This window comes from Saimiri boliviensis, chromosome 17 (assembly GCF_048565385.1).
Source record: "Saimiri boliviensis isolate mSaiBol1 chromosome 17, mSaiBol1.pri, whole genome shotgun sequence".
Classification (NCBI taxonomy): domain Eukaryota; kingdom Metazoa; phylum Chordata; class Mammalia; order Primates; family Cebidae; genus Saimiri; species Saimiri boliviensis.
In genome coordinates this window covers 4882200-4904348 of record NC_133465.1, presented here as the reverse complement: position 1 = coordinate 4904348, position 22149 = coordinate 4882200, and the positions used below count along the sequence as shown (strand labels likewise).

At 38.1% G+C, this 22149-nt stretch overlaps 2 protein-coding genes across 3 annotated transcripts in view; both read left to right on the top strand.

Annotated features, from left to right (window-relative positions):
• MED13 (mediator complex subunit 13) overlaps nucleotides 1–22149 on the top strand; it is a 121383-nt gene that overhangs the window by 30749 nt on the left and 68485 nt on the right. Inside the window, exons 4-8 of one of the 2 annotated variants that reach the window (XM_039476325.2) lie at nucleotides 3967–4112; nucleotides 5246–5443; nucleotides 7679–7873; nucleotides 9302–9464; nucleotides 9659–9769. In XM_039476325.2, coding sequence (XP_039332259.2) covers nucleotides 3967–4112; nucleotides 5246–5443; nucleotides 7679–7873; nucleotides 9302–9464; nucleotides 9659–9769 — 813 coding nt within the window. The remainder of the gene's footprint in view (nucleotides 1–3966; nucleotides 4113–5245; nucleotides 5444–7678; nucleotides 7874–9301; nucleotides 9465–9658; nucleotides 9770–22149) is intronic. The other variant, XM_074388069.1, reaches the window with a different exon arrangement.
• LOC141581778 (uncharacterized protein C9orf85-like) lies at nucleotides 9776–18837 on the top strand. The gene is made up of 3 exons (XM_074388070.1): nucleotides 9776–13748; nucleotides 14424–14430; nucleotides 14586–18837. The coding sequence occupies exons 1-3, from the start codon at nucleotides 13606–13608 to the stop codon at nucleotides 14676–14678; spliced, it is 243 nt and encodes an 80-aa protein (XP_074244171.1). The 5' UTR covers nucleotides 9776–13605; the 3' UTR covers nucleotides 14679–18837.

Genomic DNA, 22149 nt, shown 5'->3' with positions numbered 1-22149 from the left:
GAGGTCAATTCCATACGTAAATTCTACTTAGGCCATGGGCCAGTCTGGTCATATTCTTTTATTTATTTAAATAATTTTTTTTTTTTTAAGAGATAGGGTCTTGCTCTGTTGTCTAGGCCAGAGTGTAGTGGTGCGATTGTAGCTCCTGGGCTCAAGCAATCCTCCTGCCTCAGCCTCTGGAGTAGCTGGGACTATAGATGTGTGCCACCATGGCTTGTTGTTTTTTAATTTTTCTGTAGAGACAGTCTTTTGTTATTTTGCCAGTCTGGCCTTGAAATCTGGGCCTCAAGTAACCCAGCCAACTCTGCCTCTCCAGTAGCTGGGATTACAGGTATGAGCTACCATACCTGGTTTTCAGTTTTTTACTTTAAATGAGCAATAGCGGTGGTCCGCTTCTGAGTGGATAGTTCTCAAAAGTTTTTATTAACAGTCTCTTTACTCATTTTGATGTGGTGGTTATTTAAGATATATACCATTTTTACTAAAGCAAATGTCATTAGTCTTCATGATTCTTCAATAATTATTCCAATAAGATGACAATTCTTTTTTTTCCAGACAGAGTCTTACTCTGTCAACATGCTGGAGTACAGTGGCTCAATCTTGGCTCACTGTAGCCTCTGCCTTCCGGATTCAAGTGATTCTCCTACCTCAGCCTCGGGAGTAGCTAGGACTACAGGCATGTGCTACCAGACCCATCTAATTTTTGTATTTTTTTAGTAGAGACAGGATTTCACCACATTGGATAGGCTGGTCTCTGAACTCCTGACCTCGTCATCATCCGCCTGCCTCGGCCTCCCAAAGTGCTGGGATTACAGGAGTGAGCTACCTCGCCTGGCCAAGATTAACATTTTAATCAGAGTAGAAACAAGCTTAACTTACTGTTTTTTCTTTTCTTTTTTTTTTAATAAGACAGGGTTTCACCATATTGGTCAGGGTGGTCTCAAACTCCTGACCTCAGATGATCCGCCTGCCTCAGCCTCCCAAAGTGTTGGGCTTACAGACGTGAGCCACTGTACCCGCTATTTTTTTTTTTTCTTTTCTATTAAAAATTGTTCGTTAAATGCAATGTGGTATCTTAGATTGGACCCTGGAACAGAAAATGTACATAAGTAGAAAATCCAAATAAAGACTGGAGTTTGGCTAAGAGTAATATATCAGTGTTAATTATCTAAGATGTTCATTAACATTAGGGGAAATTGGGTGAAAGGTGTATGGGAACGCCCTATGCTGTCTTTGAAACTTTTCTGTAAACTTAAAATTATTCCTAAATAAAACTTTATTAAATAAAAATACAAATTATTGGCATGAGGAAATGTATAGTAATGACTGATTCATATATAGAATTTATAATTTTTGGCCGGGCGCGGTGGCTCAAGCCTGTAATCCCAGCACTTTGGGAGGCCGAGGCGGGTGGATCACGAGGTCAAGAGATCGAGACCATCCTGGTCAACATGGTGAAACCCCGTCTCTACTAAAAATACAAAAAATTAGCTGGGCATGGTGGCGCGTGCCTGTAATCCCAGCTACTCAGGACGCTGAGGCAGGAGAATTGCCTGAATCCAGGAGGCGGAGGTTGCGGTGAGCCGAGATCGTGCCATTGCACTCCAGCCTGGGTAACAAGAGCGAAACTCCGTCTCAAAAAAAAAAAAAAAAAAGAATTTATAATTTTTGAAAATTAAAAAACTTTAATATAATTCAAGCAGAACAGAATAGTATTATAAATTTAAAAACCTTAAAGATTCCTGCTCAAATATCCAAGTCCCATTCCCAGAAGCAACCAGGTTGGTTTTTTGTATGTGTTTTTTTGTTTATTTTTTTATTTTTTATTTTTACTTCTGGTAGCTACTGTCATAAGTCCAGAGATTTTTATACTGCCTCTTGAGACTTGCCCTATTAACTTTCAACAAATGTCACTGCCTTTTTTTGTTGTTGTTGTTGTTTTTTTGAGACAAAGTGTTTCCCTTTTGTCCAGGATAGGAGTGCAGTGGCATGATCTCAGCGCACTGCAACCTCCACCTCCTAGGTTCGAGTGATTCTTCTGCCTCAGCCTCCTGAGTAGCAGGGACTACAGGCACCTGCAACCACACCCAGCTACTTTTTTTGTATTTAGTAGAGACGGGGTTTCATCATGTTGACCAGGCTGGTTTTGAACTCCTGACCTCAGGCGAGCCACCTACCTTGGCCTCCCAAAGTGCTGGGATTACAGGCATGAGCCACCACTCCTGGCCAGTGTCACTGCTTTCTTACCAAGAACAATAAGGTTTTTATATTATTTTTAGTTTTTCTGTTATGTTACTTGTTTATTTATTTTGAAGCAGAATCTTACCTTGTCGCCCAGACTGGAGTACAGTGGTGTGATCTTGACTCACTGCAGCTTCTACATCCCAGGTTCAAGCAATTCTCATGCCTTGCCCTCCCAAGTAGCTAGGATTACAGGCACATGCCACTGCACCTGGCTAATTTTTTGTATTTTTAGGGATCTGGGGGTTTCACCATGTTGGCCAGGCTGGTCTCCAACTCTTGGCCTCAAATCATCCACCCATTTGGCCTCCCAAAGTGCTGGGATTACAGACGTGAGCCACTGTGCCCAGCCTTAAAAAATTTCTTTTGTACTAAACACATTTTTTAGACTAGTCATGTGTGGTAGTGGAAAGAGGGGAAAGAGTAGAACAAAGAGTTTGATCTGCAACTAACTGAACAGTCAATTGAGATAACTTACTACCTTCAGACTAGCCTCTGTCAGTTACATTTGTAACTTAAATAACATGTTTAAATTTCTATTTCTTGTTCTATCAACTTTAGACATTTGTATTGACTCCTTCATGTATATAAGATGAAGAAATTTTAGCTCTGTATTGCTTTTCACCTCTTTTCTACCATCTGTACTTCTGTTAACTCTAGCATTACTTTTACTATAACTTAATTTTAATTCACTGTGTTCTGCTTATTCAGAAGAAATTCAAGAGGGCTTATATATATATGTATAACGGGTTTTGAGTTGATTGATTGTCATAGTTTAAGAAACTGGTTCTTTAAGATGAATTTCTAAGGTAAATGTATGGAGAAGGAATGAGAAGAGTTTATTCTTCTTAGTCTTATCCTCTTCTGGGCAATTTGACCCTTCTAAATTGTATCTTAAAGAGGATACCTCTGATGTCCTTGGGAACTTCTATTTTTCAACCTGTATACTCAGCCATACCTGAATTTCATTAAGGTGTACTATTTTGCATATATTCTTGATTCTAGGATGCCTTCAACTGTGAGACCCATTATTGTTTTAAAATAACGCTGTTTGTTGGGAGGGGATTGCATGAAATGATTGATTAGCCCAATTGAGAATTAATAAAATGAGAAAACATATTTGTGTTTAGTTTCTTAGACAGAGAGAAGGGGAAATAGGCAAAGATAAAAGTTAAGCCACCATTCTGTTGTCTGCCTTGATTCTCTTTAACCAAAGAAAAATTTTTTTTCCTTAAAAACAAGAGAGAGCTGGGTACAGTGGCACATGCCTGTAGTCCCAGCTACTCTGGAGGCTGAGACAAGAGGATCCCTTGAGCCTAGGAGTTATAGGCCAGCTTGGGCAACATAGTGATACCCTGTCTCTTTCTTTAAAAGAGAAAAAGAAAAAAATGACCCTGCTATTTTGGTAGCCTGTCCCTTTCCAATAAACCTACTCTTCTACTTTAACTTATTTTTGTGGCTATATAATAATTCTATGTGTGAATGTACCTAACTCGTTTAACTGGTTCCTCTATTTGCAGCCTTTCCTATTATAAACAGTGTTGTGAAGAACATTTCTTATAGCTAAGTCTTTGCTCATATCTATGTTTTTTTTCTTCTGATGAAGTAGAATTTCCGAGCAAAATAGAATATGCATTTTTGCATACTTCCTAATAAACAAAAGCAAGTTAACATAATTTTTGGCCACTAGTCATCACTAAAATATAACTTTTTCTTCTTTATTAGTGAACACTTGTCCTGCTCTTTCACCTTTTTCTTGCATGGAGACAGCAATGTTTGTACCAGTGTGGAAATTAACCAACATCAACCTGTATACCTTCTCAGTGAAGAGCATATCACCCTTGCTCAACAGTCTAATAGCCCATTTCAAGGTAGATTATTTTATTATAGTAGGTATTTGATCTTTTATTGTTTCAAGAAGATCCTTATTGAACTTCATAATTTTACATTTTGGGATTAATGGAATTCTCCCCGGTCTTTAGCCTAATGATGATTTTGATGTCATTGACTTTTTTCTCCCCCATTAGCGTGTTAAGTCAGTGAAATAAGTTTTTAAATACAGGTATTACCAAACAATCCTTGACCATGAACAGTGACGTAGTTTAAAATGTTCTCTTAGATAGCATATTGTGATTATATGTGTTAAAGTTTTCAAGGTAATCTTGTGTCATATAAGCCATATTTTGTTTCTTTGTTTTTGGAGACAGTTTCACTCTGTCGCCCAGGCTGAAGTGCAGTGGCCTGATCTCGGCTCACTGCAGCTTCTGCCTCCCGGGTTCAAGGAATTCTCCTGCCGCAGCCTCCTGAGTAGCTGGGACTACAGGCACATGCCACCATGCCTGGCTAATTTTTGTATTTTTTTAGTAGAGACTGGGTTTCATCATGTTGGCCAGGCTGGTCTTGAACGCCTGACCTCTAGTGATCCGCCTGCCTCAGCTTCCCAAAGTGCTGGGATTACAGGTGTCAGCCGCCACGCCTGGTCAAAGCCATGTTTAACATAGCTACAAAGGGACTTTTAATACTATTTATACTATGAAAATGGTTGAATTCTAGAAGAAATATTTTATAAGATTGCTGATTTGCTTTTAAGGCTTGGCAGTGTATTCTTATTTTAACTTTAAACCTAATATTTGCTTTTTAAAGTTTACGTGGCAGTACATTATAAATATTTAGGTTTATATATCTGTATTGTTTTTCTGCAGATTGCTTTTTCTTAGAATGCTTTTTCTCAGTGGGAGTCAAAGTAAATTGAAGGATACACAAATATTCCCAGCTTCTTTCTATTAGTTTGGGCAGACAAATTGTTAACAGTTTATATAATAAGCTCAGTGTTGAACTTTCTCTTCACAATAATGAAGTGTAATAAATGGATTTTTCTCTGGAATGGTTATTAGTTTCCTTTTCTTTTTTATAATTGCACAATTACTTGCCATATTGTTCACTGTGTTCTTATTTGGTAAAACAGTCCTTAGTTACTTATTTGATGTCTGCTTTGGGTTTCTAGTTATCTTATGCCCATTTGGACTAAATGGCACTCTCACAGGACAGGCATTCAAGATGTCTGATTCAGCTACAAAAAAATTAATTGGTGAATGGAAACAGTTCTATCCTATCTCATGTTGCTTGAAGGAGATGTCTGAAGAAAAACAGGAAGATATGGATTGGGAAGATGATTCTTTAGCTGCAGTAGAAGTTCTTGTTGGTATGGATCCTGAGTATTATTCCTAAAGGGAAAACGCATGATTGTGTATATTAGTTATATTTTGCCAAGTAACAAACAAGTCTAATACCTCAGTGGCTTTCAACACCAAACATTATTTCTTATTTCCTGCCCACATTACTTAAGGGGTACATCTTAGCTGTGGTTTGGCTCCATGTATCTGCTGATTCTGTAACCTAGGTTAAATGAATATCCCAGTGTCTAGGACACCTGTTCTTATGAGAACAGAAGAATAACAGGGACTGAGCCTAACCATATGCGTGTATTCAGAGCTTCTGCTAGGATGTATGTAGCATCTGCTCATATTGCATTAGACAGAACTAGTTAAATGGCCAATCCAAAGTCATTGGGGCAGGGAAATATATTCTGTCTAGAGAGAACCATGCTTTGAATGGGCCAATTAATTATGAATGAAGTAATATTTGGAGGCTGAAAAGTTGACAACGTGTGTTGTATGTTTTGTTTTTTTTTTTTTGAGACAGAGTCTTTGCTCTGTTGCCCAGGCTGGATTGCAGTGGCACTGTCTTGGCTCATTGCAACTTTCCTCACCTCCCGGGTTAAAGTGCTTCTCCTGCCTCAGCCTCCTGAGTAACTGGGATTATAGGCACAGGCCACCATGTAGAGACAGGGTTTAGGTGTGTTGGCCAGGCTGGTCTCAAACTCCTGACCTCAAGTGATCCACCCTCCTCGGCCTCCCAGAGTGCTGAGATTACAGACATGAGCCACTGTGCCCAGCCTCAAAGGGTCAGATTTTTTGATTGGCTGTATTCTTGATGTCCTCTCATTCAGGGACACAGGTTAACAAAGTACCCATATGGGTACTTTGACATGTTAATCTCATAGCAGAAGACAGAATTAAGAGAAACTGCACTGACCCTACAAGAACACTTAAAGCTTCTGTTAGGATGTGGCTCGTATCACATGCTTACATTCCAGAGCAAGTCACACAGCCTGACAGTGGAGTAAAGACATACACTCCACCTTAGGCATGAGAGGAGGCATGGAGAAAGTATAATTTAGCAGATAATTGGAATTAGAATCTACCATATTGTATTTAATGGAATCTAAAGGTAATGTTAGGTTATACCTGAAGATTACCTCTTTTTTTTTTTTTTTTTTTTTTTTTTTTTTTTTTTTTGAGACAGAATCTTGCTTTGTTGTTGCCCAGGGGGCTGCAATGGTGCAATCCCTGCTCACTGCAACCTCCGCCTCACAGGCTGAAGCCAGTCTCCTGCCTCACCTTCCTGTGTAGCTGGGATTACAGGTGCCTGCCACCACACCCAGCTAATTTTTCTAATTTTAGTAGAAATGGGGTTTCACCATGTTGGCCAGGCTGGTCTCGAACTCCTGACCTCAAGTGACCTGCCCGCCACAGCCTCCCAAAGGATTACAGGTGTGAGCCACCATGCCCAGCCTGGTTTTTTTGTTTTATAAAAAGATTACCAGTGTTCACTTTTAATAAACACATTACTATCAGAGCAGTTGTGACAAAAACAGAAACAAAACACAGTTTTTAGACTTTTTAAATAGAGGCATATAGAAAATGGTTCATAATTTTAGTGTCCAGATTACCTTTGATAAAATTACAAAATAAAATTGAAAAAGTAATACACATTAAGTTGGTCAAAGATGCAAATAAAGGTTTAAAAAACACATTTCTAGAAATATAAAAATGAAAAGGGCGCCGGGCGCGGTGGCTCAAGCCTGTAATCCCAGCACTTTGGGAGGCCGAGGCGGGTGGATCACCAGGTCGAGAGATCGAGACCATCCTGGCCAACATGGTGAAACCCCGTCTCTACTAAAAATACAAAAAATTAGCTGGGCATGGTGGCACGTGCCTGTAATCCCAGCTACTTAGGAGGCTGAGGCAGGAGAATTGCCTGAACCCAGGAGGCGGAGGTTGCAGTGAGCCGAGATCGCGCCATTGCACTCCAGCCTGGGTAAGAAGAGCGACACTCTGTCTCAAAAAAAAAAAAAAAAAAATGAAAAGGAAAGCTGCTTTTTTCCAAATCTCTCTTAGCAAAGGTACCACTACTAACAGCTTATTGTGGTTTCTTCTCAAAAAAAGAAAAACTTATGCCAAAGAAGCTTATATTTATAAAAATGCATTTTTTTTTGTACAGATACACCTACTTTTACATTGTAGTGCTTTTGAATGAAACTAATTCACTAGTCACAAAGGTAATTGGTTTTCCTGTTCCTGTTTTCCTCTTTCAGCTGGTGTCCGAATGATCTACCCAGCATGCTTTGTTCTAGTCCCTCAGTCAGACATTCCTACTCCTAGCTCTGTGGGATCCACTCACTGTTCATCATCTTGCTTGGGTGTCCACCAAGTGCCTGCTTCCACAAGAGATCCTGCTATGTCTTCAGTTACGCTTACACCACCTACGTCTCCTGAGGAAGTCCAAACAGGTATTGCAGTAATTTGTCTCATCAACTCTGGCAATCTGTTATGTTGTGTACAGTAAGTATTTATGAAATAATTTATTTTGAAATAGTTTAAAACTTCTTAAGAAGTTACAAGTATAGTGCAAAGAATTTCCTTAACCAGATTTCCAAACTTGGTATTACGTACTTCATCACCTTCTGTCTATATATGTACATTCATTATCATTGGTCTTTTTCTGAACCATTTGAGAACAAGCTACAGATATAATGTCCCATCACTCCTGTGTACTCAATGTATTTCCCAAAATTAAGGACACTCTGATATACAACTATTACTCTATCCTCTTAGTCAGAAAATCAGCACTGATACACTGCCATCCAGTTTGCATTCCCTGTTTTAGATATTTTGCTTTCTGTATTTAAAAGTTGCGCACTTTTATTTTTAGAGTTTTGTGTGTTTATAATTTTAATTTACATTACTCCAACAGCAGCCCATTGCTGTGTTCTAATTCTTAGGCATTAAGTCCTACAAAATAAACCCAAACTTTTATGGTAACTGTCAATACAGAACTAAAGCTTTTTAGCTATTAAAAGGGGTTTAGTTACCAAGGTGCTTATTTTCTGCAAAATGCCCTGTCACTCAGAAAGAGGCATGCATATACTAAAGTTCTGACCCATCAACTCATGCAACAGGCTTATATCCCTGCTCTCCCTCGTCCACCTTTAAAACAAAAACACAGAAGAACTTTTTACAGCAGAGGAGAAATATACAAAAACACAACAGCTTTTTAAAATTGGAGGGGAAATATGCTCATGCTCAGTTGACCTTAAAAAAAAAAGACTGATTTCCAACTAGATAAGAACACCAAAATGTTTGGCCAGAGTCCAGCAATCATTGCCTGACCCAGGTCAGAAGCTGGCAGGGACAGAAGGGCCAGAGTGCCACTGCAGAAGCTCATCTCGGGCTCCAATCCCCACCTCGATGTGGAAGCCAGGCTCTGTGCAGCATCTCCATAGCTAGTGTCCAGGGCCCCTTCCCACTACTCCTGAGTCCTTCCAGTCTATCCCCCTCTGGCCAGCCCCCCAACCTTGATGACATCACTCTGGACACATCAGGATAGTCTGGTTTGCTTATACAGCATGATCCATGGGACACTTCCATCTTTACCCTCAGCCCACCTCTTCCCACATACCACCCTGTGCTGACCCTACCTGGCTCCTGAGAACCCCACTTTTGGCACTGAGAGTGTGAGGTTGCAGAGATGTACTTGATTGCCACATTTGCCGAATGAGATCTGGTTCCAAAGAGTAACTTACTTTTTGTCTCAAAATATGAGTTTACCAGATAGCTGGAGCAGCTTGTTCACAAAATAATTAAAAACCCAAACAATGTTACTTTAAACCTACCTTTTTTCTCCTACAATCTGTTTTTTTGTTCTGTTTTGTTTTCAGTTGATCCTCAGTCTGCTCAGAAGTGGGTCAAATTTTCTTCAGTATCTGATGGCTTCAACTCCGATAGTACTAGCCACCATGGTGGGAAAATACCCAGAAAATTAGCAAATCATGTGGTGGATAGAGTTTGGCAAGAATGCAATATGAACAGAGCACAGAAAAAGTGTGTATTTTCATTTATAAGTTCAAACATTGCATGTTGATAATTAGAATTAGAAGATATCTAAAGTATAAACAGTCATTTGTATGGTTTTTCTTTACTCAAAACATTGATGTTTAAAATCCATTTTAATGCTAAATTCAGGTTTAATAGAAAATGTTATGAATTCTAAAGAATTTTATAACTTTAAATCTTAGGAGGAAGTATTCTGCTTCATCAGGTGGTCTATGTGAAGAAGAGACAGCTGCTAAAGTGGCATCCTGGGATTTTGTTGAAGCCACACAAAGAACAAATTGCAGTTGTTTGAGGTAGATTATTTTCCCATTGATTGATGCCTATGTGTGATAGTTTCTTATGCTACTGAATACTTATGCCCACTTTATTTGAGATAGCTTACATGAACATGATATATTAGGATTTTTTTTCAAAAGAAAATTCAAGAAAAATAATTCAGGAATTTGAAGCTGATTTTAGAAGTACATCTAAATATAAGCCTTAAGTTCATTCACCATTACCAGAGGTGAATGGTGAAAGTTTTGTTTCCTAGTGACTAAACAAAAGACAGTTTTATGTTGGGCTGTCATATATATAGCATCTATAAGGTATAAAAGGCATACAAATCTTTTGAGAAAAACATTCCTTCCTTGATGGTACTGCCTGAGAAATTTCACCCTAGGGTTCTTTTTTAAAAAATAGACAGGGTCTTGCTTTGTTGTCCAGGCTGGAGTGATCATGGCTCACTGCAACCTCAAACTCATGGCCACAGGTGATCCTCCTGCCTCAGCCTTCCAGATAGCTAGGATTACAGGCATGTGCCACCACACCTGGCTAATTAAAAAAAAAAAATTGTAGAGAGGGGATCTTGGTATGTTGTCCAGGCCAGTTTCAAACTCCTGACCTCAAACAATCCTCCCCTCGGTTTCCCAAAGTGCTAGGATTACAGGTATCAGCCACTATACCTGGCCTACAGTCTTTTTTTAAATAGTAAACACAGCATTGGGTTTTGCAGAGTAATTTCTTTTTTTTAAAATTTTTAAAAAATTTTTTTAAAATTTATTTATTTATTTTTTACCCCTCCCCACCCACTCTTTTTTTAATTTAAGTTTTTTGGTTCAGGGGTACATGTGCAGGGTTGTGAAATAGGTAAGCTCATGTAACAGAGGTTTGTTGTACAGATTATTTTGTCACTCAGGTACTAACCTAGTACCCATTTATTACTTTTTCTGCTCCTGTCCCTCTTCCTAACCTCTACCCTCAAGTAGCCCCCAGTGTCTGTTGGACCTTTCTTTGTGTCCATGAGTTCTCATCTTTTAGCTATATAGTGAGAACAGGCAGTATTTGCTTTTCTGTTCCTGTGTTGGTTTGCTAAGGATTATGGCCTCCAGCTCCATCCATGTTCCTGCAGAAGACATGATTTCCTTCTTTTTCATGGCTGCACAGTATTCCATGGTGTATATGTACCACGTTTTCTTTATCCAGTCTGTCACTGATGGGCATTTCGGTTGATTCCATGTCTTTGCTATTCTGAATTGTGCTGCAGTAAACATTCATGTGCATATGTCTTTATGGCAGAATGATGTATATTCCCCTGGATATATAACCAGTAATGGGATTGCTGGGTTAGATGGTAGTTGTAGCTCTTTGAAGAATCACCACTCTGGTTTCCACAATGGTTGAACTATTTTACACTCCCTCCAACAGTGTATAAATGTTCCCTTTTCTCCTCAATCACGCCAGCATCTGTTATTTTTTGACTTTCTGATAATAGCCATTCTGACTGTCGTGAGATACTATCTCATGGTTTTGATTTCCATTTCTCCCATGATCAGTGATGTTGAGCTTTTGTACATATGCATGTTGGCTGCACATATGTCTTTTTTTGAAAAGTGCTCATGTCCTTTGCCTACTTTTTAATAGGATTTTTTTTCCTCATAAATTTGTGTAAATTTTTTAGATACTGGATATTAGACCTTTGTCAGCATAGTTTGCAAAAATTTTCTCCCATTCTGTAGGTTATCTGTTTAGTCTGTTGATAGTTTCTCTTGCTGTGCAAAGGCTCTTTAGTTTAATTAGATCCCATTTGTCAGTCTTTGCTTTTGTTGTGATTGCTTTTGACATCTTTGTCGTGAAGTTTTTGCCCATTTCTTTGTCCAGAATGGTATTGTCTAGGTTGTCTTCCAGAGTTTTTATAGTTTTGGGTTTTACATTTAAGTCTTTATCTTGAGTTGATATTTTTTTTGTCTGTTGTGTAAAGAAGGGGTCCAGTTTTAGTCATTTGCATATGACTAGCCAGTTATCCCAGCACCATTTATTGAATAGGGAGTCCTTTCCCCATTGCTTGTTGTGTGAGCTTTGTCAAAGATCAGATGATTGTGGATTTGTAGTCTTGTTTCTGGGCTTAATTCTGTTTCATTAGTCTGTGTGTCTGTTTTAATACCAGTACCATGCTATTTTGGTTACTGTAGTCCTGTAGTATAGTTTGAAGCCAGGTAACATGATGCCCCTAGCTTTATTTTTTTTGCTTAGGATTGCTGTGGCTATTTAAGCTCTTTTTGGATTTCATATGAATTCTAAAATAGTTTTTACTAGTTCTGTGAAGAATGTCATTGGTAGTTTGATAAGAATAGCATTGAGTCCAAATTGCTTTGGGCAGAATGACCATTTTAAGGATATTGATTCTTCCTATCCATCAGCATGTAATGTATTTCCATTTGTTTGCCTCATCTCTGATTTCTTTGAGCAATGTTTTGTAATTCATATTGTAGAGATCTTTAATCTCTCTGGTTAGCTGTATTCCTAGTTATTTTATTCTTTTTGTGGCAGAAATTCCTCATAGGCATGTAGAGATTTAATATGCTAAAATTTTACATAATCTGTACATGTGACTTGCTTTGGTTAGTTTGCTGCTCTAGTAAATACAGCATTTCTAATCATTTGCTTAAAAAAAAAATACGATTACGTTTTGTACTTTAGGTTCTCTGCCCACCACAAATCTAGTTTCTTGTTTCTTAAGTGAAGGTAAAACAGATCGTGAGTTACTACATGTGTATTCTCTTCTGCCATAGAATATAGGAAGTTAGGGCATACATTGATAACTGACTCTGTGAACCTGTAGCTCACTCTCAAATCCATTTCTGCTTTTTCTCTCTTCTGTTCTGTATTGGTGGGAATTAAATTTCCTAGACTCCTTTGCTTTCTGGAGTTGGCTAATAGGAAGCACTAACAGAAGGTTGTAGGATAAGAGGAGGGAAGAAGCCAGGGTCTTTACCAACCCCTTTTTGAGCCAACTCTAGCAGCACCTCCCTTGTGTCCCATGAACACAGCCCCTTCCTCATGGTCCCAGTTACTACTGAGCAGATGTTGCTATGGTTCTAGCACCATCCTGAGCTTCTGGGATATGGGGGACGACATCATCACTGTCCTTTCAGTGCCTGAAGTCATAGAAGCTGCCTGCTGGTACTCTCTCTGGGCTGCCTCACTTTTCTCTGTTTTGTATAACCAGTTCTCTACAGTGATTTTCTTCTGTATCAGTTATATGCCTAGACCCTGCCTAATAACACTGGCTTCTCTTAAAAATTGATTTGGGGGGAAAAAAAAAATCGTAACTGTAACAGACAATTTACATGAATATAAATTATTTTTAAAAGTTTAAAGTATATGAATAAAGCTAAAGTTCCCCTTGACCATCCTTTCTCTCCCTCAATCCTACTGCTCATCCCTAGAAGTGGCTAGTTGCCAATTAGATATTATTTCTCCCTGTTTAATTTTATGTATTCTCCTCTCAACAAATAAATTTTTTTTTTTTTTTGAGACGGAGTTTCGCTCTTGTTACCCAGGCTGGAGTGCAATGGCGCGATCTCGGCTCACTGCAACCTCCGCCTCCTGGGTTCAGGCAATTCTCTTGCCTCAGCCTCCAGAGTAGCTGGGATTACAGGCACGCGCCACCATGCCCAGCTAATTTTTTGTATCTTTAGTAGAGATGGGGTTTCACCATGTTGACCAGGTTGGTCTCGATCTCTCGACCTCGTGATCCACCCGCCTCGGCCTCCCAAAGTGCTGGGATTACAGGCTTGAGCCACCGCGCCCGGCAACAAATAAATTTTTTTTTAAAGACTAGCTCTGTCGCCCAGGCTGGAGTGCAGTGATGAAATCATGGCTCATTTATAGCCTTAAACTCCTGGGCTCAAATGATCCTCCTGCCTCAGTCTCCCAAGTAGCTAGAACTATAGGTATGTGCTATAATGCTCAGATAATTTTTAAATTTTTTGTAGAGATGGGGTTTGCTATGTTACCCAGGTTGGTCTAATACCTAGGCTCAAGCAATCTTTCTGCCTCAGCCTCTCAAAATGCTGTGATTACAGGCATGCGCCTCCATGCCCGGCCTTACGTAAGTATTACTCTGATGTATTTTTCATAGCCAATTTTTTTCATTTAATGTGGCTCATATCTTTCCATATTAGTTACTTACAGTTCTGCTTCATTGTTTAAAAATTTTCCTGGGGCCAGGTGTGGTAGCTTATGCCTCCCAGCAGTTTGGGAGGCCAAGGGAGAAGGATTGCTTGAGCCCAGGAGTTTGAGATTAGCCTGGACAATGTCACAGTACTCTCTTTTTTAAAAGAAAAATGAAAAAAATTTTATTAATATTTCACTGAATGGAAGTATTATAGTTCATATAATCATTCTGGATTTGATGGACATACATACAGGTTATTTCCATGGGTGTTTTTTGCTTGTGCTTACCTAAAATACTATTACTGTAACTATCAATTATTTATTAGGTTTTTTGAACACTTACTCTGTGGCAGAAGGTGTCCTAGGCTCAGAATACACTAGCTAACAAAGCTCCTGCTATTATGAAGTCTGCATTCTATTGGAAGTGAGGCAGATCACTTGTTTTTAAGAAGGATTTTTTTTTTTTTTTTTTTTTTTTTGAGACAGAGTCTTGCTCTGTTGCTCAGGTAGAAGTGCAGTGATGCCATCCTAGCTCACTGCAACCTCCGCTTCCTGGATTCAGGTGATTCTTGTGCCTCAGCCTCCCGAGTAGCTGGTACTACAGGGGCATGCCACCACGTCCAGGTAAATTTTGTATTTTTAGTAGAAATGGGGTTTTACCATGTTGGCCAGGCTGGTCTCAAACTCCTGATCTCAAGTGATCCTCCCACCCTGGCCTCCCAAAGTGCTGGGAATACAGATGTGAGCCACTGTGCCCAGCCTTAAGAATTTTAAATTTTTTAAAAAATTCGCATGAGTGCTAGGAAGGAAATAAACTAGATTGGTGATACGATAAAGAGTTGTAGGCAAGTAGATGTGACATCAAAAAGATGCTACCAATTTTACTAACACTTTTTGCATATAAAGAATGTTGGTTTTTCTTGTGATTTTACTGATTTGAGAACTATCTTCAAAATTACTTTTTGGCCATTATAATAAGTGAGAAGCATAAAATTGTTTGTTGCATTTTTCATTAGCAAGATTGAATAGCACACATTTATTGATGCTAGACTTTAGTGTGGTGGAATGTTCGTGGGAAAACGTCACGTTGAAAGCAGCCTGCAAAGTAAAAAGCAATACATTAAATTTCACATGTTAACACTGAAGTACTGCATACCTAACGTTCATAGGAAAAAACAATTTGAAGAAACTCTGTTGGTTTGTGCTTTGAGGACAGTTTCTTTTTTTACAGATTCCTCAGTGTGTTTGTGTTCTAGCATGAAATTAAATTGTTCTCTCTGAAGAAACTCGCTTTTAGAAGGAGGTCTGTATAGAAGAAAAGGGCTGATTTAATGTTGTCAAAAATTTAGAGACCCACTGCTATTAGTATGTAGCCCCTTTTAATAGTTTTTTTACTCTTAATGGTGGGTAAGTGAATGTATGGCCGTTTACTTTTCACATCCCTTGTGTACTTGGGACATAACTAAATAATTCTCCTCAGATGAATGAATCCTTTCCTCAGATGAATGAATCCTATGTAGGGATTTAAAATCCTTGCATAAAGTAGAGTAATTCTCAAACTTTTTTTGTCTTAGAACTTATTTAAAGTCTTAAAACTTATTTAAAGTCTTAAAAATTATTGAAGACTGCAGAGTACTTTTATTAATTACATCTGTTTATATTTTGGAGAAATTTTAAAGCATCACTTATTTTATTAAAATAATCTCTGTATATTAACATGAATAAAATTATTTTTATAGACATCCACTATATTTTCCAAAACAGTAACAAAAACATAATTGAGTGACATTGTTTTACACTTGTGCAAGTCTCTTTAATACTGAATGTAGTAAGATAGTTGAATTCTTATATCTGCTTCTGCATTCAGCCTATTGCTGAATATTGTCTTGATTGAAGTATATGAAGAAAATCCAGCCTCATGTAGCTATGCAATTGGAGAAGGGAGGAGAGTATTTAATAACTTTTTCAGATATTATTCTTGTGCTACTACACCAAAAATTGACAAGTGGTAGTTTCTTAAAGGTTAGTTGCAATGTGGAATCTAAAGCCCTGTTGGTAGTTGTACTCTACCAATAACTGAATGGATCTTTCGATTTTGTAACATGCATTGTCATTTGAAAAATATTGGTTCACTGGGTTATACAGATCTGAATGTTGTCACGTTTTGTTATATCTAGTCATCTCTAAGCATCTGTGGAGGATTGATATTCTAGAACCCTCGCAGATAACAAAATTTATGGATGCTCAAGTCCTTCATATAAAATGATACAGTATTCATCTAACCCATGTACATTCTTCAGTATACTTCTTTTTTTTTTTTTGAGACGGGCTCTCGCTCTGTTGCCCAGGCTGGAGTGCAGTAGTGTGATCTTGGCTTACTGCAACCTCCACCTTCCTGGCTCAAGCGACTCTTGTGCCTCAGCCTCCCAAGTAGCTGGGACTGCAGGCATGTGCCACCACACCCAGCTAATTTTGTGTGTGTATGTATTTTTAATAGAGATGGGGTTTCACCATGTTGGCCAGGTTGGTCTTGAACTCCTGGCGTCAAGTTATCCACCCATGTCAGTCTACCAGAGTACTGGGGTTACAAGCGTGCGCCACACTGTACCTGGTCCTTCAGTGTTGTTTAAATAATCTCTAGATTATTTATAATAAATACCTAATCCAATGTAAGTGATATGTAAATAGTTGTTACACTGTATTGCTTTTACAATTTATATCTTTTTATTGTTGTACTGTTAACTTTTCATTTTTGAAAAATAATATTTTTATCTGTGGTTGGTTGAATTTGAGGACGTGGAATTCAGTCAATACAGAGTATCAAAATATTTCATTTATTAATATTACCAGTGATCTCATCTGAAAAGTATTTAAGTGTTAGAAAGCTGTCAAGCTTACTGTGTCAGATAAAGTTTTCCAAAATTCTAAATCTTGCAGTGGTACCAGCTGTATTAGCAGTAGCAGTCATTGTTTATCAGTCAGGCTCAAAATCATCAGTTCTTTCTTAAATGACAAACTCATTTTGTTCATGTTTGATAAACTAATAACCAAATCTGCCAAATGACCAAATATGAATAATCTTAGTTTATCTACTAGTCCTTTTGTTCTTTAGTGTTTCATGAAAAAAGCTAGTTCAGCTTGTACCTCAAATAATTGTACAAGTGCTTTTCCTCAAAGTAGCCATTGTACTTCAGATACATAGCAGAAATGCTTTCTTCCTATTTTTTATACATAGTACAAAAGGATGTGTGTAAGGATTGAGATTAATATAAATTATATTTACTGTCTTCATGAAGGACATTCTTAATACTATCATAAAAAATAAACAATGTGTGGTGGTGGAGAAAACAATACTACTGCTATCACAGTTGATACTGCTGCCTCGATTCATGTTCAATTGCTAGAAGTTTTACTGCCTATTTTTGCACCATTTTTGTAAATTTCAACATAATAAAAAAGGCAGATAGTTTATTGGTGCTATTACGAAAATAGTTTTGAACCCCTAAAACTCGTAAAAAGGAGGGTTCATGGACCATACTTTGAAAATTGCTTTAGTAGACAGTCAGATATTTGAATAATTGATAAGTGAATGATACTGTTACTTGTTTCCTTTTTATATTCTTTTATTCAGTTTCTTCTCCTGATTTAGAAGTTTGATGTTCTATTTTTATTCGTTCGTTAATTGATTTAATCATTTATTGTGCCTGCTTTCCTTAAAGTCTAAAGTTAATTAGAGTCTTTGTTCTTTTTATGGAATGAACAAGGATCTGGGAATACTTTAATCTTGTGTCTCAAATCTTTCGTACTGTGTTTTTTTTTGTTTGTTGGTTTTTAGCATTTTAGTTCTTAGAAACTTAAAACATGGACAAAAGTAAGTGAATTGGGCAAGGAATTCGTATCAGTCATCCATGTCACTTTACTATGTTTGCTTCATCTAGACCTTTTCTGTTGCTGACGATCTTTAAAAATTGTTTTTTAAATTTTATTTATTTATTTATTTTTGAGACGGGGTCTCTCTCTGTTACCCAGGCTGGAGTGCAGTGGCATGATCTCAGCTCACTGAAGCTTCCACTTCCTGGATTCAAGCAATTCTCCTGCCTCGGCCTCCTGAGTAGCTGGGATTACAGGTGCCCGCCACCACACCTGGCTAATTTTATTGTATTTTTAGTAGAGATGGGTTTCACCATGTTGGCCATGCTGGTGTAGAAATCCTGACCTCAGGTGATCTGCCCACATTGGCCTCCCAAAGTGCTGGGATTATAGGCATGAACCACCATATCCAGCCCAGTATATTTTATTGAACTTAATTTGTTGAAAATATTCTTTTGACACACAGTCATTGTGATGAAACACTAGTGAGATATTTGGCATTATTTTATAACGTCTTGGAAAACTGGTATTTTACACCTATAGCACATCTCAATTTGGACTACCCACTTTTCAAGTGTCTAATGGCTACATGTAACTTGTGGCTACCATTATTGGATACTGCAGCTTTAGAAATTAGATAGAGGCCGAGGCGGGCAGATCATGAGGTTAGGAGATCGTGACCATCCTGATCAACACAGTGAAACCCTGTCTTTCCTAAACATAGAAAAAAATTAGCTGGGCATGGTGGCACATGCCTGTAGTCCCAGCCACTCAGGAGGTGGTGGCAGGAGAATTGCTTGAACCTGAGAGGTGGAGGTTGCAGGAAACCGAGGTTGGGCCACTGCATGCCAGCCTGGGCAACAGATGAGACTTTGTCTCCAAAAAATGTGAAAAGAGGTCTAAAGGTCTAAAGGGCTGGAAGATACAGAAAACATGAGGTTCTATTCAGTGTTAAGAATTTATCTTCTAACAACAATTGGAACTATTTGATGATGAGGATGTATCTTCTTATAAAGTAATATGGTGCTTGTCATTGAAAATATTCAAAAAGAAACTGTTCAAGCCAGTGGGGTGACTCTTGCCTGGAATCCCAGTTACTTTGGAAGGCTGTAGTGAGCTCTAATCGCCACACTGTACTCCAGCCTGGGCAACGGCATGAGGGAAAAAAAGATTGTTCATAAATTGGGTAGGACCTGCTTGGAGTGTTTTGTTTTGTTTTGTTTTTATGACAAATTTCTGTGTTAAACAAACAAACAAACAAAAACTCATTTAAAAAATTCAGGCCAGGTGCAGTGGCTCATGCCCGTAATCCCCGCACTTTGGGAGGCCAAAGCAGGTGGATCACTTGAGGTCAGGAGTTCGAGACCAGCCTGGCCAACATGGCAAAACCCTGTCTCTACTAAAAATTAAATCAACAAATCAATCAGTAAATAAATCAATAAATAAGCAAGCAAGCAAGCCTGATGTGGTGACGGGTGCCTGTAATCCCAGTTACTCGGGAGGCTGAAGTGGGGGAATCACTTGAACCCAGGAGGTAGAGGTTACAGTGAGCTGGGATTGTACCACTGCACTCCAGTCTGGTTGACAGAGTGAGACTATCTCAGAAAAATTAATAAAAATAAAAAGTTCAAACAATACACAAGAATATAAAATTAAAAATTAACAGGTTCCCCTCCTCTGTATGTAGGTCTGCCCTGTCTGCTTTCTTTCACCCAAATGGAATCATGCAATATTTCTGCAACGTATTCTTTTTTTGATAAGCAGCTTGGGTATTTATCTATGTTAGCACTTATAGATTCACTCTTTTTGAAAAGTTCGTAATACTTTATTTTATAGATATGTACTACTTTATTTGGTAAGTTCCCTATGCTATGCTCTTGATAAAGATTTTTAAAGCAAATCTTAAATATTACATTTCTGCAGTACTTCAGTGTGCAGCTCTAAAAAATATGAATATCTTCTTATGTGACTATTAATTTTGTTGTTATGGTACCTTATCCAGAATGTCTCAGAAATGTCTTTTTGCAGGTAGTTTATTTGACTGGGATTCAAAGAAGGGGTAAACATGTGGTAGTTATGTTTTCTAAATCTCTCTTTGTAGTTGTCTGTTGCTCCCTTTTCAGGACATTGACTTGTTTGCTAAAACTAGGTCAGTTCTCTTATAGAGTGTTTCATATTCTGATTTTTCGTTGTACTTGTCATGTAATTTTACTTCTGTTAGTGTCATTTAATTTATTCCTTTTTCCTTTGCATTTCTGTAAATGGAAGGTACCTGCAGAGCTGAGCTATCCAATACTAGCTGTGTTAGTAACTACTGTTGGCTATTTAAATTTACAATAATTGGATTTAGATACAATTAAAAATTCGGTTCCTCAGCTGTGTGCGGTGGCTCATGCCTGTAATCCCAGCACTTTGGGAGGCTCACTTGAGTCCAGGAGTTTGTTACAATGAGCTATGATTGTACTACTGCATTCCAGCCTCAGTGACAGACCAAGACCCTGTCTCTTGAAAAACATTTAGTTCCTCAGTTGCACTGGCCACAATTCAAGTGCTCAAGAGCCATATACAGGCTGAGTGTAGTGGCTTACATCTGTAATCCCAGCATTTTGAGACGCTGAGGCGGATGGATCATTTGAGGTCAGGAGTTTGAGACTAGCCAGAACAAAATGGTGAAACTCCCATCTCTCCTAAAAATACAAAAAATTAGCCTGGTGTGGTGGCATGCATTTGTAATCCCAGTTACTCAGGAGGCTGAGTCAGGAGAATTGCTTGAACCCAGGAGGCAGAGTGTGCAAGTAAGCTGAGATCCAGCCTGGGTGACAGAGCAAGACTGTGTCTCAAAAAATAAAAAAAAAAATTTAAAAAATACATATGTATACATACATACAGAACTTCCCATCATCAGAAAGTTCTGGACTTGGGGCTTGATTACTTGATTAGACTCAACTTCAATATTTTGGGCAAGAGTACTTCATAGATGGTATCTGTGTTGCTTTGTATTGTGTCACATCAGAGAGACATGGTATCTGGTTGGCCCATGTCTAGTAATGTTAAGATTGATTAGGTGGGGATCAGTCTGACCCTTTTCATTGTATAGTTTCTTTTGACGGGGATAGGAGAGGGACAGAGTCTCACTATGTTGCCCAGGCTGGAGTGCACTGGTGTGATCTCAGCTTGCTGCAGTCTCCGCCTCCTGGGTTTAAGCGATTCTGCTGCCTCAGTGTCCTGAGTAGCTAGGATTACAGGCGCCCACCACCACGCCTGGCTAATTTTTGTATTTTTAGCAGAGACTGTGTTTCACCGTGGTGGCCAGGCTGGTCTCAAATTCCTGACCTCATGATCTACCACCTCAGCCTCCCAAAGTGTTGGCATTATAGATGTGAGCCATCGCACCTGGCCTAACTGTATAGTTTGTAATAATGTTGACTGTGAATAAAGACAATTTATCTTCTTCCTCTGAAATCTCTGATCTTTTTCTTGGGTTATTGCATCGGGTAAGACCTTCAATAAAACATTAAAGGTTGAGAGCTAATATTCTTCCTTTGTTCTTAAGGAGAAATTAGTCCCACTTAAACATCAAGTAAGATATTACTTGTAGTTTTTTATAGATATATATCAAATCAAGCAAATTCTCTTTTATTCCTTGGTTACTGAGTCTATATGAATAGGGGTTTAATATATTAATAGTATTAATAGGGCTTTTTCTGTACTTATTGAGATAATATGGTTTGCTTTTATTCTGTTAATGTGATGCATGATATTTTTTTCTTTTGAATGCTACACCTTACATTCCTGGAATTAACTTCATTTGGTCGTGATGTATTATCCTTTCATATTTTGCTGATTGGAGTTGCTAATATTTTGTTAATTATTTACATCTGTGTTCTTAAAAGAGAATGGTCTATGATTTTCTTTTTGTGTAATATCTTTGATTTTGATATCAGGGTAATGGTGGATTTCTCCTACGTCCTTTTGAAACAAGTCTGGTTTTCTTTTATAACTGGTTCTTTTTTCTCCATGCACAATAAGATTTCCCAAGCTTTGTACAAAAAGATGTCTCAGCATGTCTTCTCAACAGAGCGTTCTTCAAATAAGTGCCTGACACTGCTTTTTAATACTCTTTCTGGATAGCTCTGATTCAACAAAAAAGTAAAATAAATTTGAAAAGAAAAACATGATACCGAATGTGTAAACTCAATATCTTACCACATTTTAAAAGTTTCTTAGTGTTAAAATAATATTTTATATATATATATATATATATATATATATATATATATATATATGTACCTTATTGAGTTTGGAAATCTCAGTGTGCCCTGAAAGAAATCTTTCTTTTTTTTTTTTGAGATGGAGTCTTGCTCCA

Excerpts from the sequence above, each read along its gene's own strand:
- LOC141581778 (XM_074388070.1), top strand. The coding sequence starts at position 13,606 with ATGAAATCATGGCTCATTTATAGCCTTAAACTCCTGGGCTCAAATGAT.